This window comes from Sphaeramia orbicularis, chromosome 16 (assembly GCF_902148855.1).
Source record: "Sphaeramia orbicularis chromosome 16, fSphaOr1.1, whole genome shotgun sequence".
NCBI lineage: Eukaryota > Metazoa > Chordata > Actinopteri > Kurtiformes > Apogonidae > Sphaeramia > Sphaeramia orbicularis.
Window position 1 is genome coordinate 6,673,462 of NC_043972.1, and position 19,269 is coordinate 6,692,730.

The 19,269-nt window shown below is 41.0% G+C and overlaps 1 protein-coding gene across 3 annotated transcripts in view; it reads right to left on the reverse strand.

Moving 5' to 3' along the window:
* Positions 1 to 19,269, reverse strand: part of vps13b (vacuolar protein sorting 13 homolog B) — a 464,114-nt gene that overhangs the window by 294,465 nt on the left and 150,380 nt on the right. For all 3 annotated transcript variants that reach the window (XM_030157727.1, XM_030157729.1, XM_030157728.1), the window contains exon 20: positions 2,453 to 2,562. In XM_030157727.1, the coding sequence (XP_030013587.1) occupies positions 2,453 to 2,562 (110 nt within the window). The remainder of the gene's footprint in view (positions 1 to 2,452; positions 2,563 to 19,269) is intronic.

Below are 19,269 nucleotides of genomic sequence, written 5' to 3' on the forward strand. Positions count from 1 at the left end.
TTAGTGTTTGTGTGTGTAAATGTCACATCCTAGATCCAGTAACTCAGATAAGCTAAGACCTAATCCTAATTTTGAGAAACCCGGATCCTCTAGGTCAGGGATGCCAAACTCATTTTAGTTCAGGGGCCACATTCAGCCCCATTTGATCTCCAGTGGGCCAGACCAGTAAAATGATAGCAGAGTAGCCTATAAATAATGACAAGTCTAAATTTTTCCATTTTAGTGCAAAAAAAGTACAATTAAATAATGCAAATGTTAACAATTATGAACTATCCTTTCACAAATAAATGTGAATAACCTGAAAAACTGAAATTTCTTAAGGAAAAACAAGTGCAATTTTAAGATTTTTATGCCTCAACTTATCATTTATACATGTGCATTACAGATTTTGGAATGTGGAATTAAAATGAGGTTGACACCCTTGACTGTTAATCCCATTGGTGTAATATTTGCAGTTCACAGGCCACACTGGAACCTTAGCTGGGTTGGCTTTGGCCCGTGGGCTGTATGTTTGACACCCCCACTCTAGATGGAGTACTGTGATAGTAACCGTGATACTGTTACTTGTATACATGTCATCCTGGTTTCTGACTGCCGTGGATTACTGTGAAGGTGGTAAATGATGTAGTGGAACATACCGGAAAAACAAACATGGTGTCAGCAATGAAAGCATCTTGCTACTGGAGCAACAGAGACACAGAGTGTTGTCTTTAATTAATGAAAAAAATTAAATATACTTGGCAGTTTAGATGGAAAAAGTCATCCGGATGTTGACCTTGTTTTGTATGTAGTGAAAGTCAGGCCCCAGTGGAAAACACTACAAAAGCATTTTTAAATGGATACACACTAAACCCAGTCTCTGAACTCCATCATGTTGATCCTGTGCCACCACTCACAGCTCCTACTACTGTACATGATGAAACTGACAGAATAACAGCTGGATGTGTACCTGCTGATCTCATCTCCCAGTGCCGCCAATAGATGAATATTACTAAGACAAACCCAGTCAAGTCTACCATGAACCAAAGTGGATTGGTTTTCTACCACAGTCACCACAGTAACTTCAAACTTTGGCAGCAGCCACTGAAATATCAGATTAAATCAACACATTATGTTAGAAACATCAGGCGCCTGCACAAAAATAAGTGTCCAGGATACTTGTATTTATCCTGCATTAGGATGTGAGTATCCAGGTTTCCCAGTGTTCCATGCAAACTCCATATCTCAAATAAAATCCCAGGTTAATGGGATGTATGCCCATGTAAACAGTCACTCGTTCGTAGTACATGATACTTTCCATAAAGAACCAAAGAGTAATCATTAATTAGCTGCTTTTTGTAATAAAGTAAAGCTGTTGCAGATGAAGTTATCATGTTAAATTTAAGGTCCTGCTCATAACTAACAGTAACATAACTAAGTAGTAGTTGTAAATAGTTATTAAATGTCCAACCCATTCCCGTTTCTTGTACCTTTACTTCTCATATCTCCGCTCTTTATCTAACCTCACCAAATACATTTTGCATCACAGTCTGTTTTACTCTGACCTCCTCGTGTGATACTTCCCTCTGCTGTCCCCTCCTTTGTCCTGTTGTCTACACCACATCCTTACTCATCATTTCCTACCACCCTGACCCTACCCCATCCTCGTCCTCTCCTACGTCCTTCAGCCTGTGGTCTGGCCTTCAGCTGAAGGTCCGGGATAAAGCAGCCGGGCCTTGAGATACGGTTTTGACAGACAGCTGAAGTACAGTACACGACCTTAGAGAAACACAGGCATGAGCAAAAACATGGAAGGACTAACACACGTGTTTTTGGCTGCAGGTCTGCACACACGGCAGCCATTTTTGTGTGTCCTTCCCATTGGCTGCGGTTCAACTCATAACATGTGTTTACCCTGAAAAGCAACGGCGTCCAGAGTAAGGAGTTGGTGCAATTAACTCCCTTTTTCTTTGTCTCTCACACACACATGCATGCTGACAGCCTGTCCAAACTGCAGGAGGCATGAAAAAAAAAAAAAAACATTAAATGCATTATAATATGATACTTTCAGAACTATATATATTTATAGAGTGAACCTGTGCAATATCTCAGGCAATCAGACTTGAGCATTTGTGCATGTGTGTGTGCTTGACTGTGTGTAATGTGGGCACACAGCATTCAATGTCCATAACCATCACCATGACCCCTGTCAAATAAATAGAGAGCGACTGGATAGAAGACAGGGAGCAGAGCACATGGAAAAAGGTAGCTGGGAAAGCGAGAGGGAGGGAGCCAGAACCACGGACATTTACATTCAGTTCAGGCTCGTATCCAAAGCCACTGCAACAGGAGAATATGATGAGTGTTTTATTATTTATTAACAAAATGTGAGGTTAAAACATGCTGTGATCTGTATAATTCCTGACACAAAAGGCCAGTAAGAGAAACCGACAGATTTTTGTGAGTTCAGTACCTGCTGCTGCTGCCGGCTGCTCCCTCTGTGTGGATGATACAACAGCCACGTGCAGAAGACCGGGTCCACGTTGACCGCTATGCCCTGGACGCTGACCAGCAGGACGGCACCTGGACAACACAGACAATACGCAGAGACATGAATAATCAGGAATATAGAAATGTAATCTAGAAACACAGGAAACTGAAGACTTGGCTTCATAAAAAAATATATCTCTCATCGGAAGCGCCTATGATGTATACATAAACTAAAGCATGGACATAGATTATTGTGTTTGGATAACACGGGACAGCAATTTTTCATCTGCTACTGGAGGAAAAACATCTGATCTAGGTCGATTAGGCGGGTTCCAAAAACGAAATCACAAATTTCTCCAGCACCTCAGGATTTCGAGTTATGTGAACATGTAAAAACAGTAATTTCCTACACCTTTTAATATGTTTTCACAATCAGAAGATAGTCTGTACTAAACTGGTCATATTTATTTATCAAGGCAAACATCAATATATCTAAGTATCAGAGTCCCTCAGTTTGGAATTGTTCTAAATCCTGGATGTCAAACTCAATTTAATTCAGGTGTCTTATTCAGCCCAATTTGATCTCAAGTGGGCCGGACCAGTAAAATAATAGCAAAATAACTTTTAATGCAAAAACAGTAAAATTACAGCATGAAAATGTTTACATTTACAAACTATCCTGTCACAAAAAATGTAAATTACCTGAACAAATATGAACAACCTGAAATTTCTTAACAAAAATATGTGCAATTTACTAACATCATTTCTCAGTTTATCACTAACACATGTGTATTACAATTTACAGATCGCATTGGATCTACAAAAGCACAAAACATTTAGTAACAGGCATCTGAAACCAAAAATTATAGTATTTAACTTTATGATTTACAATTGGTTACAATGGTGACCCAAAAAAACGGGAATTTTTGAAGTGCGTATTGGCAGACATGAGCAAGTGGCAGCACTGCGAGACAGTGACCTTGAGCAAGTAAACACACCCCCATTTTAGTAACCATTGGCGGCTGTGCGAGAATTGTTCGGTAACCGTGTGATCTCAAGATTCGGTAACGTTCCCTGGCCCCCTAGATTGCCAGATTTGTCCGTTTGTGGTTTTTTCTTGTGGGGCTATCTCAAGAGTAAAGTGTACACGACTCGACCAAGAACTCTGGATGAGTTAAAACAGAGAATTCTGGATGAAATTCACAGTATCCCAGCTGAGATGTTGCAGCGGTCAATGAGGAATCTCAACAGCAGATTTCAAGAATGCATTCGTACAGGAGGACGCCATCTACAGAAAGTCATTAAAAAAAAAAAAAGAAAATTCCATCATTGGTTCTTAAATGGCATGGTTTAAGGTTTCAATTACTATGAATAAAATATTTTTCTTCCATCACTCTTGGTTTTATTGGATTGTTAAAAAGTTCCCGTTTTTTTGTGTCACCCTGTATATTGACATGTACATAGAACAAAATCCTGATTTCACATTTGGAATCAGCGTACAACTAGTGTACTTTCCCAGTAGCAAAATCATTGTTGATCATTGTGTTCCAAATGCAGCCTTTTCCTCCTAAGATGTGGATAAGCTGATAATGATATACATTTCTGTTGGATTTTACCACAACATACAGCCTGTTTACAGTCAGCTCTATGCATGGTACACAAACAGTTTGTGAGGCTGGCGTCGAGATGTGTAACAAAAACAAAAGCCCACATTTCTGGTCAGAAGGAGAAACACAACTATTCGTTACAATTCGGAAAGACGTGGATATGGGATGTATATATGCACAAAAATCACAACATCAACCTCAATATGTCAATGCCTCCTGCTTTCACAAAATGAAAATTACAGCTATGTAGCAAACACAGACCAGTTGTATGGAAGCATTCGAGCCGTGGTTTTGACAAATCTAAATGTAAATGATTAACAGCTAACTCAATAAGATCCAGATTGAGAGATGAGCTGAAGTGGAAACTGAACACCCGTACATAAAAATACTTAAACGTACTTGATGCCATTATTTCTATAACGTAAGAGGCGCGCCTATATGGATCAATGAAATCAATGTAAGGTAATAAGCTCACAGAGAAAATGACTTAAGTAAATCTGCTCAGTGAGTGTCAGGTTCTCCCACTCCTGAACCTTTCCACCGAGTTAAATGACCCACTAGTGGGTATGGAGCGCTGTTGTTGGAGCGCGGCGAGGAGCACAGTTTGTTTCAATTGCACTGTTCAAAGTGGTATCACACTAAGCCAAGAATAACATTTTCTTTTGATAAATTTCTATGAAACTCGAGACTTTCTCTGGGTTTTGGTTTACTCTTAAATAATAATCTGTACCAACAATAAGCAGGCCCTGAGGTAATGCATTAGGATCCTATCAATAATGATTCCCATGCCGGCAGGATTAGTGCAGGGGCTCTGGCGTGCCGTGGAATGTCCCAGCATGACGATAGGAGGATGTTTCAGCTCTAGAAGGACTTTCAGCAGTTTAATGGAGCTTTGGACAAGACCCCGGTCTTTTGTTTCACGTCCTGAGGCGAAGTAGTGTGTGTAAATGTGTGAACGTGTAAATGTGTGTGTGTTTCGCCTCCGACATAGGCTGACTGCTTGTACTTTTGCACATTTTACTGTGTGTATAGCAATGACAAAGCATAATTACGATTTTTCTCACTCTCTTAACTCGCTCTCTCTCTCACACGTACACACTAAACACATATTTATGTTAGACCGGTCTCTACAGTTTGGCAGCAGAGACTCCCTCCTCCATTATTTCTTGTGAACAATGCAAATAAAACAGCTTTAATTTGCTCCCACTTTACAACCCTCAGTGATTTGTGGCCTGTGAGTCTGTGTGTGGGTGTTCACAGTCAGAAATGTGTACAATTCAAAGACGTGTGATGTGAAATAAGTGAAAATACCGTTCTCAGTGGTTATGATGTTTAATGTGTGTAAACATTAAAAGCACTTATCATGTGTGTGCATCTATCTACGTCACCGGGTGCACTTGAAAAGAAAAATAAAGCTTTGGGGAAACTTCATTCAATTAAAGCTGCAGCAGAAAAAGAAAATCCACCCCCTACTCCTGCAACTTTCTCCTCTCTGTCCTACACATAGATTATATAAAAACATGCATAATGTGATGTTTCCTGTCACTATGGGGAAAAAATGAACTCACTGTATCTTTGTGGCTGAGATGCAATAACAGATTCTTAACTAAGCAATTGGTTATTACTCATTTTTAGATTTCTTGACACTAATCTTGCACCACGTATAGTAAGGGTGTAATGGTGCACTTTGAACCAAACCATTTCAGTTCGGGGCGCTTGACACAATACGGAGGAGTACTGAACAAATACTTGTAGCCTATGTGAAGAAAGAAAACACTCGCCTTAAGTTTCCACATGAACCTTGAAGCGGAAAACACACAGTATGAGCAGGGTGGATACAAGCAGAAACCATGCGCAATATTTCATATCCTAGTCAGACGTCTAAGCAGTACACGCACCATACACATGCTGAAGGTGAATCAGTATGGCAGCTCAGAGCAGTGTCACAAGTACAAAGCCAGAGTTGGAAGACCCTCCATCTTCTCTAAGGTCTCCGATTTAGGAGCGTTTTGGATTCACTGTCGGTCTGACGGCGGTCTAATGGCGTTGTTTCATAAAGATTGGTTATATTTAAAGTTTTTTTTAATGAAATTGGTCTCCTTCCCTGTACCGAAAACATAACAAAAATGTATCGAACCAAGGACCACTGTACCAAAAACATACCGAACCAAAATATTATAAAGATATAAAGAATAAAGATACTGCATCTTCCACAAAGACGTGACAGGTAAAAAAAAAAAAAAAACACCTTTCTGATCACTCCATTAACATTACAGCATGTATTTACAAGTGCAGTATGACAAAAGACTATGTTTCTACATACAAACCTAATTCCAAAAAAGAAAAATGAAAATTAAAAAAAAAAACCCAATGATTTTCAAATCCTACAAACATCATTTTAATAATAAAAGAAAATGGAAAACATACAAAAAGTTTAAACTGAGGAAATGCATTTAGAAAAAAACAAGGTAACTTTGAATAAGATAGATGTAAAACATCTCATGACAGGATCATGGTCACCACTGTGTAGCCTCAACTCTTCTTCTAACAATAATCTGATGGTCATTCGAGAGAGACAAATGTTGTCCTAGGCTTTTTACATTAAATAACTGCCGTCACTGAAACAGAATAATGTAACTTCATTTTTTAGATACATTTTTTGCAATGTACAGGTTTTTTTGTGTTTCATTTTTGTATTCTGTTTTCATGTTCATTACAGGGCCTCAAACTTTTTTTCTAATTGTGGTTCCATATGTCCTAGTATCTGCAGCTGATTTGTTAGAACCTGACAAGAGAACCAAGAGAAGGAGGTGCACAAGTCTAGTTTCATCTCAGAATACTTGAATTACACTTTACATCAAGGTTTGGGTGTTTTTTTGCTATGTGATACCAAAAAAATACTCTTTACTGTGGTTTTAACTAAAACTGACTCACAGCATGGTGTCATTTGTAGTTTGTGTCACTTACATCCTCTCCTATTTCTAAATGTCTTTAACCATCCACACCTCAAAACGTTCTTTTCTGCCAGGCTGTCGTTGTTCTAATTTAATTTGTAAAGCTTCCCTCGTTTCTCTCACCCATCTTGTATGGACGAACCTCCTCTATACTTCTCCCTCCAGGTGCCTCTGTCCCCCCTCCCCCATCCTCTCCTCTCAAACCTCTCCTCCACCCTTCCCTGTCACCCTGCATCCAACACCCACCCACCCCCCGCCTCCTGACAAGGAACCATAACCTCAGCCCTGTGGCTTGAACTCCTATACCACAGTGTGGCTGCTTAATAAGCTTTGGCTGTAGCTGGAGTGCTGGGGCCCGACTTCAAGTGGTTTCCGCCCAGAACAGCATGAGCAATACGGGACCCAAAAGGCTGGGAATGGGCTGAGTAGTGAAGATGTGTTCAATAAACTGACCCTAAATTGTGGTCTATGGGATGCAGTGAGCACGACAAAGCAAGCACATTCAGCATAAGTGAGTCATGGGGCAATAAATCACGCGTCTTCACAGATGGATTATTTCTTCAAGAGTTACTACAGAGATAATTTAGCAAATAAAATGATATATATTCCTAATTGCAGCTAACGCTCTAAACCAGAGCAGCTTAACTGTGGTCTTTGCATATCATCGATATGCATCCCGCAGCCAATAGAGCTTTAAAGGAAACGTTCACAAATTTTCAAGTCTGTCCTGGAACCACAGAAGAGTGAAGACCGCTGTAATCCTGGACATTAAATGTCCTCTGTGAACACACTGTGATGTCAAAGTAATGGAGGGGAAAAGCCTCAGTTCTCGTCATTTGCAAAAATATAGGCTGGATTTGAAGATTTAGACGTCTGAGACAAAAAATAATGTTACTGTCTTTTTTTTAAAAATGTCTTTTTAGGACTAAATTAGATGTTTAGATCACCAATCACAAGTGTTTGCCCCTGAAGGATTCTGTTGGGTCTCTGTAAACTTAATTTGATTCTGATTTGAATTGATAAAGCACTTTGTGACTCTGTCTGTGAAAAGTGCTCTATAAATAAAATTTACTTTACTTTACTTTACTTTATGTTTTTGTTTTTAACTCTGTAAGCCAGTATGATAAGGTAAAACAAGAGCAAAATCTGTAATAGAATACCTTTTTATGGCAAATTACCTTTAACTAAACGTACAACAAGTTCCAGTGACGTACAGGCAAATTATTATTATTATTATTACTATTAAAAGAAATGAAAATATAGATCAAAATGTAATAGAAAATGCAGGTGAGAGGAAAAACACCCCAGAAGGTTTATAAAATGATCAGATCCAAACAGACAAATAAAATGTCAGAAAAAAATGATAAAACCATCCTTCACAATCTGTATATATTATGCTGCTTTTTTTCTAAATGTCACTACTGTTCTTAACTTTAAACTGAAGACACAACATTCCCTGAACTCACTTTCCATTTCAACTTTCAAAAGGACAAAATCCTGTTTTAGGGACCAGACAACATCACAAAACAGAGAAGGCACAATTTCATGCTCTGTGCATTTGCCGCAGAGCCAAAACCAGATCAGAACGCTATTTATTGCCGTGAACAGGCACAAACATAAAAACACAATGAGAATTTTCTTTAAAACAAAGGATCACCGGATGAAAAAAGGCTGACTTGGATGTCACTGTGCACTCGTCTGAGAGAACGGAAAAGCGGCGAGAAATTAAATAAGAAACAAATACGCTTATTATTAGAATCATGTGAGTGGATGCTTAAATAAGTAACTGGGCCCCAGTAAATGGCGTTGTGTCAGTGTTTGTTTCTGTGTTGTTTCAGCGGCTGTCGTTTCATTGCGGCCGTCTGTCATGTCTGTTTGGCTTCTGCCGGTGACAGCCATGACCGGACTGATACATCAAAACACCACTCAAAAGGCTTTCTTTCTGAGATTAACAGTGCAAACACTCTTTTTTTCTCTTTTTGTCTGCTGTTCTGACACTGACACAGAAACAAAATATGTGTTGACCTGGCTTTTAAGGCTTTGAAGACTGAGGCTTTACCGTCCACGCTGTGTGTTCTTGTTTAATCACTGTGTTGACATAACTGCTTAAGACTGACACCTCCTTTGAAGCGTGCAGCTCCGTGAATCGGCCTGGCATGCTTAAAGGGCGACCTCGGCAGCAGCCTAACTGTTTTTCTCTGCTCTAACAGGGTGGCATACGGGTAATTACAGAAAGTGATGACAATGATAACAGAGGTGTTTTTCTTACTTCCTAAATGATTCCTCGGGTAAACATACGAAAACTGCTCGGCGGCCTGGGCTCTGAAAATACAGACGACCGCAGAATGTATGTGCAGGCATTTGTGAAGACACACTTACCTTGACTCACCCACAGTGGACCTATTAATGTCAAAGGTGTTTTTTTTTTTTTGTTTTTTTTATTCAGTGGCTTAAGACCAGTAGAGTTAGTAGAGAAAAGGACAGGCTGCTGCTGCTGTTGTTTTATGGCTGTCTGACATCAGGCTGTGAAAGGCCTGAGGCTACAGTGGAGCATGAGGCCAGGGTGACAGATTACCTCCAACCCCTTCAGGCTCTGACCATGTTCTTCCATCAATCTCCATATCAGTCCACCGGTAAAGTGTCAGCAATACACCCTTCTGTCTTCATTCTTTCTTTTATCAGGTTGTGTGGCTTATATATTAACATTTTTGAACCTAAAACATGCTTTTGTTCAGTTACCACAAGCATGAAATTCAATAAACTGGGAGCGGTTAGGTCAGTGCAAGTTCAAAACCCACAGTGGAGACCAAAGCCCTGATTGGGGTTACAAAGGGCACAACCTTCCAACTACAGGGCCATGACCCGACAATCAGAGTTACAGACAGGCAAGGAGAGGCGAGAGGCAAACACCGTGTACCCCCCAGGTAGGCGGAGGGGGGAGGATTCATGTTCTCGCCAGCTAATCGCCCCCTCAGAATCGCTTCATTGTTGGACGCCGAGCAGTGCTGGGACCCTGCGTCCAGCTTCTCCAACAGAAAATAAATAAATATAGCCCAGCCCGCGTCAGCCAGATGACTTCTGACAGGTTTGGTTAATTTCGAAGCCAAGTAGCAAAACAAAACATTACGCCAGCGTGCGGGGCCTACGCTGCCTTTAATTGCTTTTCCGATGAGCTCATGACTCGAAGGTGTCCTGGAGCAAGCCACGCAGCCCGACAGGTGTTCTACTGGTGTGTGTGTGCGTCGATGTGTGATTCGTGTGTGAGGGCTACAACTGTTGTAACCGCTGGAAAGGGATTCGGCTATGTGTGGGTGGATGCATGGAACAGTGTGTGCAATGTATGCTATAAGCGTGCACGTGTATGATACCAGTCTGTACATGTATCTTTGTGAAACATAAGGAAGTGTTTCTATTAGTGGGACAGTGTGCAGACATGGACACACACCTTCTCACTTCTACACAGTCACCGTACGGCTGTTCCCCCGCCGCGCTGCGACCTGTCGGCCCAGGGGCAGCGCCGCCGCAGGAGCCCAGGGGCTCAGGAAGGACACGGGCAGGTTTGACTGGAAACAGACCCTGGCCTACGGAAAGCCTGCTCTCACTCTGGGGCTGTACAACTCTCTGCCCTGGAAGCCGGTATATACACTATGTATATATGTGTGTGGCGTATATAAGTGTGTCTCTTTCAGCAGTAGCCCTGCAGCTGACGGGCTCGACCCACCTCGTAAAGATTGACTGTGGCTGTGGGTACAGTTACAGCGATCGGCAGGAAGAAGCTGGAGAGTAACTCAGATGGAGAGGGAGAGACGGAGAAAAGATAAAGTGACAGAAGCAAAGAAACATCCACAAACCGACTGGAAAACGTAATCATATATTCAAAGAAAGAAACAAAAATATAGGCACAGACAGTCAGATACACTAAATAAACAGACATAACATGTGAAAAAAGTGCATGACAAAGTGCTTTTTAAGAAGTTGTGTTCTTAATCTACATGATAAGTGAGTGGGCTTTGGAATTTGGCCACAGATCTGCATGATTTATGGGATGACTACACTGAGTCTCCATATATGCAAAATGCTGTGAACTAGCAACAGCACAAAGAGTCCAGCAATAGAGGCGTGCACATGTATGCATGCATAGTGTCAATGCTTACAAAAACAATTACATCAAGAACTTTTACACCCATGTACATGTACACGGATTCAGTAGAGAATTAAAACGCGGGAGTACAGTATGTATTGCCCTTGTGTACACGCTGACAGTACACATGTGGATGCTGACTGTCATGCGAGGATGTAAACGTGCACCCAGATGGTAGTCAATGTCGTGAGCTTGGAGCTGTATGTCATCCAGAGAGAGATCGACCCTGTTTCCCACAGGCCCTGAGACTCTATGTTCCCCTTCTGCTGGGTTTGGTGACTCACTGTTGTTCATTTCAGACTTTTCTCAGGCTTATTCTGAGACGTGACCATTCCGCAGTGACTGAACTCGGCTTCGGTTCATGTCCAACGGTTGTGCGAGCAGAAAACGTGTGTTCGTACAAATGTTTACGTCGGATGGGTTTCTAATCAGGGAACCGCTTCATAGTAACGCAGCTCCTTGGAATCATTTAGTTGACTTGCTTAACGATTCAGCTTATCGAGTTTGTGCCGTCGTCACGTCAAATGAGTCACACGTCATTTCTGTATTTTGGTTGAGAATCACTCTAAAGTAGCCCTGCGATGAACTGGCGACTTGTCCAGGGTGTACCCCGCCTTCGCCCCTATGTAGCTGGGATAGGCTCCAAGCGACCCCCGTGACCCTAGTGAGGATAAAGCGGGTTCAGAAAATGAATGAATGAATGAATCACTCTAAACTATGATTGCATTGCACCAATAAAGATGACATAAGACTCTCTGCAACAGTTGCAGAGCTTCCATTAACACAAAAGAAGGAAACGCCTCCAACGTGCATAAACATTTAACCACAGCATCCAATTAAACTGCACCAGTGGAACGTCTTTGATTGGCTGCTTAAACACCGCTAGGTTCTATCAATACTGTTAATGTTAGCGCCATTTCACTGTGTCAGCCTGGTTTCACTGTTGTTTAGGAATAATCTCCATGTTCTATAATTACATTTAGATGACAATGAGGATCAGAGGCTGCAGCACATAGAACTCACACTTCTTTAACTGCATCTTTATAAGTCTTAATGAGGTTAGTTCGAATCTAATGCAGAATGGTTGTGCATATTTGACATTAAAGAGTTAATGCAAACAGAGCCATTTGTAAACTTACTCCCTAATCCAATAAGAATCGATAAGAGAATTGATAGGGTATCAAATCAATAAGTTATGTATGTGTGCATGTTTTCATTTGCCCAGGTCATCTTTCTTCTTGGTAGTTTTTTCTAGGTTCAGCTGGACTAGTTTTGTGTTCAATAGACTTCTTCAGTTATATTTACTGCTGGGTTAAAGTGGACTTAGAAACCTGTAGGGGGAGTGGTCTTTGAAGGTTGTCTTTTCATATGTTAATGACCTTAAGTGCTAGCGTGGTAGATGGGGTGGCCCTGGGTTTCAGGGTCATTAAGTAGGTGGTGGGTCATTGTCCAAGACCTTGCGTCCAGGAGTGGAAGGTTGTTTGTTGGAAACTGTTTAGCGAGGCTGTTTAAAATGGTGTCGTAAGATTTGATAAGGAGTGTCTTATCAAAAACCAACCTCAATACCTCTTCGATAATGGAACCTGATTCGAATATCAATTCCCATCCCTAGAGATAAATTAGGATAAATGTGATAGCAACACGCAGTTTCGGACAACATTTGCTTCTGATGCATGTCTGAAATGAAGAATGTTTTTGTGTATAAGATGATTTTACAATAGTTTACAGACCACACACTCCACGTTTGGCCATGGGAAAGTGGACTTATGCACATCCATATACTGTGCACCAGCAGTGAGGCCAGATGACCGTCTGGAGTGGTAGAACAGCAGCTCTAGCGAAGTCCAGATGTTGATAAGAGACTCCATAGCCGTACAAATCCGCCTTCTGGTTGATTCGTAACCTTCATAAATCCACTTCAACTCTCATGGTGTTGAAAAGCCAACCAGACACTTCACAATTGCAGTTTATGCCCTCTCTGAAACCCATGCAGCCCTGATCCAGAGAAACCCAGCTGTTATCTGTCTCCCTATCCTCTGTCTCCTACACTTTTTCTCTGATACGCTCACAAAAATACACTCTTTCTGTCTCGCTCATTTCAAATCACACGAAGGATAATTCTACAAGTCACGACCAATCGTGACCCGGCGCTTGTCAGCAAGATAGCTTGCCTTCTTAATGAGAGACAAAACAGACTGTGTCCTGATTGCATTAATGTATCATTACCGTATCCATCATGGGCATACAGTGCACTGTGTGAACTCTAAATGAGCCCTGCTGTAATGTAATGGGAACAGGAGAGACACTTCTGAGCTCATTAAAATAAACAGACTTCTGCTTCTGCTGCTGCTTTCCCACAGAAAGTTTCAGTTTTGCATAGTTACCTTGAAAACTCCTTATCACTGCTATCATTCAGCTGGCTCATGGGCTTTCTCTACAGTTCAAGCTGAGTTCTCTCAGTTTGTCATGAGGAGGGAGGGAGTCGAGCAATTTAATGTCTGTCATTAGTCGGGGTTTCTTCCAAGTATTTTTATATGAAATGCATTGTAACATGTAGCACTGTTAATGTAAATTTCAATTCTGCCTGAAAGTGCAGTAACGTTCCTAAAACACTTGAGGATAAAAATGTCTATAAAAATACTTATGCAATAAAACCAGGGGAAATATTCTGTAATAAATAATAAAAAAAAGTAGGAACAACTTGAAGAAGACTGGAAGCAGTTTGTATACAAATGTGGAAATATTTAGTTAAGCTTCTGACACACAGAAATCAATGAAAGTGAGAGCTGAGGATGAATAGGAAACACGCAGATATGCAGGAATTCTCAAGTATGTTGGAGGAAAGGAATCGAGACTGAAATACAGCGTCTGTCTGCGTGATATGCAACGTTTAACTCATTTTTATGTCCAGCTCTTTGTTTACTTCTGTTTATTTGTTCACATTAAGAACTTTACTCTTCGCATGCGAGAAGCTTCCATTCTTTTTCTTGGTTTTGTTTTTTTTGAGTCACTTGAAAATATGTGAATGTTGTAAAAAAAAAAAAAAAAAAAAAAAAAAAAAAACATTTGGATCATTTGACATATGAATTCATTCTTCTATGTAAAGAGGTTGTAGGAAGCTAAAATGTTGCACCAGCACATAAAATAAGAAAACTGTAGTGTATTTGTCTATTCTTGGGGTTTTTTTATGATTCAGTAGCCTATATGCTGCATTTGGTACATTTACTTTTATTTAAATAACATTTTCTCTGATATTTCAACCAGACTAATGTGGCTTCATCCTTATTTTTATTCTTTTCTTCTGTAAACAAGTAAAACTTTATTCATAAAATACATGGCTACCAAGTGTTGCTCATACAGAAAAGACAAGATAAAACTGCGGCGTAAGAATGGATCAGCCAGACTGGAATTATAGCAAAAATACATAAAAATCCACATATTAGATCCCCTTTCCCTCTCTTCCTCCTGTAGTTTTTAACTCCTTTGTTTGGTTAGTTTTGTACTTTATGGTTTTGTCTGAAAGTTTTGTCATACAGAGTCTGCATCCAAAACACTGACCGGTCTCATGACCCAACGATATTTTGCAACAAACATCCAGATGGTGGGTGTGGAATCCCATCTTCTTAAGCCATTCTCCTCAGGTTTTTTTTGTTTTGTTTTTTTTCTCCTCCTCCACAGCCTCAGCTTTCTGTAGAGCATGCAGGACAATCGAGGACGAGATCCTGTCTTTAATTACATTCAAGTTTTTCAGCTTGGCCTTTTGTCAATTCAGTAGACTTAGTAATGATCTCAGTGACAGATCAAAGTGCTCCGGCTGAGATCTGAGGTCACTCAGGAAGCTGGGGATTCTACACAGAGGAATCTATAGTTTGTATGACAACAGGCAATAGATCTTGGCCTGTTGTCTGTGTGTTTTTGCTGAATATATTCGTCTGTTTGGGCCATTTATTGGGTCAGGTAGAAGGCGATAAGTAGTCACTGTTGAGGCATTCTTTTGCGCTGTGCTCTCCATGGATATGAATCATAACCTGCGATGAAATGTTCTTTTTCCAGTTGATTCTTGCACAAGTTTTTTTTTTTAAACACATATTTTATAGAAAGAGAGGACCTTTATTCTAATATTGTTATGTGTTTTGATTCCATGTCAACCTCTCCATGTCCTTTTTGTTGTGACTGTTCGTTCCTTTTTTCCTCGCAAAGAAAAACAAGCGCCGTTCCAGTGACTGTGATTTGCAACACTGGGAACCTATTTGTGTGTTTGCCAGTGAGCCTGTGCTAACACAGTCAGTTCCTCTGGTTTCATCATCATCATTCTTCACATAAATGCTAATGTTTAATCAATTATAGCTAATATATTAGACCAGTCAATAATTCATTCAGTTCATCTACTTGTACTCTACTTTAAAACAAGTGTCTGTCGAAGTACCGTGTGAATGTGCGAGGGAAAATAAGTCTCAGCATGTGTGTTTTTACTCGCTATTAACCTCAATAACTACCGCTGTGTCTCACATTCCCATGAATGTAATTTTTCACATCCTCTTGAAAGCAACAGCAGTATAATAAATACATCATTTGGGTGTAGTGAAACAGAGAAAATTGTGGAGGTGGGGAGATGCTTATGAAATCACTAATATTTCTTTGCCCTTCCTCCTTCTGTCTCACTGTCGTTTTCTCATTTCCAGTCTCTGTGGGTCCCTCTCAGCTGCTGCTCCACTATCCACCTCATCCTCTTCTTGCTTGCCACAGTAGATTGAAGATTACTCCTCTTAAAGACATAGCCTTAAGTGGTTGCACATTTGAACCATTTAGCAATTTTGTCTAATGGTTTCAGGATGAGCTATTTTAGCCACGATGCAGGGACGAAGGGATAGAAGACGAGAAGGGGTGTACGATGCGATCAAACGCTTGCTCTGATTGGTTGGATACTCGTATCCAGGAAGGGGGTCACTGCAGTGTCAGCGCTAGAAGGGATGAGCTCAACAGAAATGGGATGATTACGACTGAACAATTAGAAGAAAAAAGTAAATTCCGAGCATGTTAAAGTGAGGAGGAAGATCATGTATAGTTGTTTTTGATTCGGCGAGGCCTTATGTTAAATTGACAAAATAGTGCTTTTGGCGGATTAATAAGGCCAGAGAGATTCCTGTCGTCTCAGTGGTGTGCCAATTACCTCCTAAAACGTCTTCACAAATTCCACGAGTCTTGGATAAGCACAAAAACTCACCAAGGACATGGAGCTTTGTGTGGTAAGCTTGTGTTTTTAGCCTGTTATTAGTCACTGTTGAATGAAGCTGTGTTTTGAGCACTCCTTGCTGACAGCAGAGTAAAGACAGAGTGTGGGTCATGTTTTTGGAGGATGTCACTTCTGTCTGCACACACACTGATGATAAGGCCGATGTGTTTATACCTATCGGGGCTATTTAATGCAGCCAGACGTCACCCTTACAGACAGACGTGTGCTGTGAAACATACAAACAAAGACCGCCTGGGCCACCTGCAACACAGGACGTCCAAACTGCTATCAGATGCCCGACATTAACAAACCGTGGCACAGAAACAGTGATGAGTCAGCTACTCTAAACACACTTGAAACACAGACTGGCTCATTGCAGACCAACAGCACAGACGTGGAGGAGAGGGAGATAGGGAGACGATAGGGATGAAGAACACTAGGGAGGGGTAGGGACAAAGAAAAGGAAATGATGGGAGGTTAGGAGAGAGGAGAGAGGGAAGGCCGAGGAGATATATGGGGAATGGGAGGAAAGGCAGAGGAGAGGGAGGGAGGAAGGATGAGTCTTTGAAGGTAGAAAAGCAGCAGCAGCTGCTGTCAAAGAGGGTGCACTTATCCTTCAACCTGTAATCTCAGAGTTATCATCAGGACACAGAGCATATCTAAAGGATTCACATTTGGTCCAAATTCCATCTCTTACCATCTAATTCCTTAAATAAAGACTTATTGTGCCTAAAAGCATCGTCTCAACGAAATGCTAATATGGATCTACGCACAACCTTACACACATCCTGCCGGTGGGAGGAATGAGAACAGCGGTCCATGTAACTCTGTAGACTGTTGTACATCTCCTCACACCACTGACGAAGCCTTATACATGCAACGTCGAGATGCCGCAGACAATAAGAGCAGCAAAGGCCGGCCAGCCAACAATCCATCTCCCCTGCCTTCAGATGTCTGTCGGCCGATGAAAAAACAGGAGATGACATATTTGGCCATGGTGGCGGGACAAATCCCAAGGTGATCTAAAAAAAACTAAAAATGAATGTCTCCGTGGAAATGTTAAACTTGATGAAAATGTTTTCTGTCTAGACTCATGAAATTCACCAAGGATCAAGAGAGTTTTTCCCCACATTGAGAGTTAGTGGCCCACGCCATTTAAAGGAATGTAATGGGAGAGTAGGAGGACATGTGTTTTTACCCAGAACCCTGTCCACCATCATTAACACTAAGACTCTGTGAGATGCATACTGAGAAAAATGAATTGGCAATTTACAACTGTTCTGATAAAGCCAACAATAGCGAGCAGTAAATCTGCCTCTCCTCACCACGTCTGAACAAACACAATGTTCCCTGAGACCCCGTGTCTTTGATCGACTTCCCCTATAAAGACGATGATGATATTGTGAAGTACAATGGGATCATGGGAATTGTTGGTTTCACTACTATCGATGTAATATAATAGAATTTTTTCACATTACTCATGAGGTGTCATTTAATTCTCAAGCAACAGACCCAACTAACATCGTTTTGCTCATGATGCAATTGAGCCAAACGACATGTAGATCAATACGAATATTTGATGTAATGTAAGTACACCAGTTAATACAATACATACTGCCCACCCCCCCAAAAAAAAAGCCCCATATGCAGTATTTTGTTGGAATGTCTTAAACTTTGACTACAGGACACATTCACTGTATGCTATCCATTGCTTTTGTCACTATAATTGTCATTTATTTCCATCTATAGTTGCGTTAATTTTTGTCCCAGATATTGTATTAACAATGGAGAGTTGGACTGCTGTGTAAAGTCTTCTCCATCACATCTCAAAGATCCTCAATGAGGTTCAGGTCTGGACTCTGTGGTGTCCGATCCATGTGTTAAATGATCTCTCATGCTCCCTGAACCACTGTTTCACAATCTGACCCTGACGAATCCCATTATTGTCATCTTGGAATATGAAGGTGTCATCGGTGAAGAAAAACTCCTCTGATGCTCAGACCTGGTCATTCAGTAAATTCAGGCGGTCTGCTAACCTCATTTTATGGACATGTAACGTTGTCAATCTAGATCTGATCAACTGAGTCAACCCCAGATCATACCACAGTCCCCACAGGCTTTTACCGTAGGCACTAGGCATGATGGGTAATCGCTTCATTCGCATTGAAACACAGTCCAGTCTTTATTCTCTCTACAACTGATGGCTGCCTCCTCACTCCATCAGTTAAAGGGTTAAAAAACTGAAACATATGGAAACATTTGGACTATTTGCCAAGTTGAATCCATGAGGTGACTTTCTCTTAGGTTGGATGTCATGGAATATTTCAGTGTGGAATTGTTACAAATAATACATTTAAGATGCAAATTAATTGTACGTTTACTACTTTATTTGCCCCATAACGATACCAGTATTCAGACAGCATTTTATCAGGGTTTATTATTGCTTTCTTGTCCAACCCCCATTCCTGTATGTCGTTTAAGGCAACACAAACAGCTTGTATTTTTAAGACTAGGTGCAGCTGACCTAAGCCAAGTGTTCAACTAGTATTAGAAGCTTTATGAAACTTGGGAGCTGAACTTCTAATTATGAGTCAGAGGAGGTTGGTAGAAGCTAATCTCTAGCGGCTATTAGTGTCGGGAAATGGTCCTTTCATCTGCTGGTATTGTATATGCTGTGAGGGAACGAGAGTGGTGCTCGGACTGCCTGTGTTTACTGCCTGTTTATCTAAGTGGGCATGTGGGGGCTGGGGGGCCACAGCAGGTCAAACCACACACAGCGAGAGGAGTCCAGGACCCCCAGAGGACCACTCAAAGTGATGAGATTTTACAACTACTGCACGGTCTATGACTACTGCTGCTCCTGCT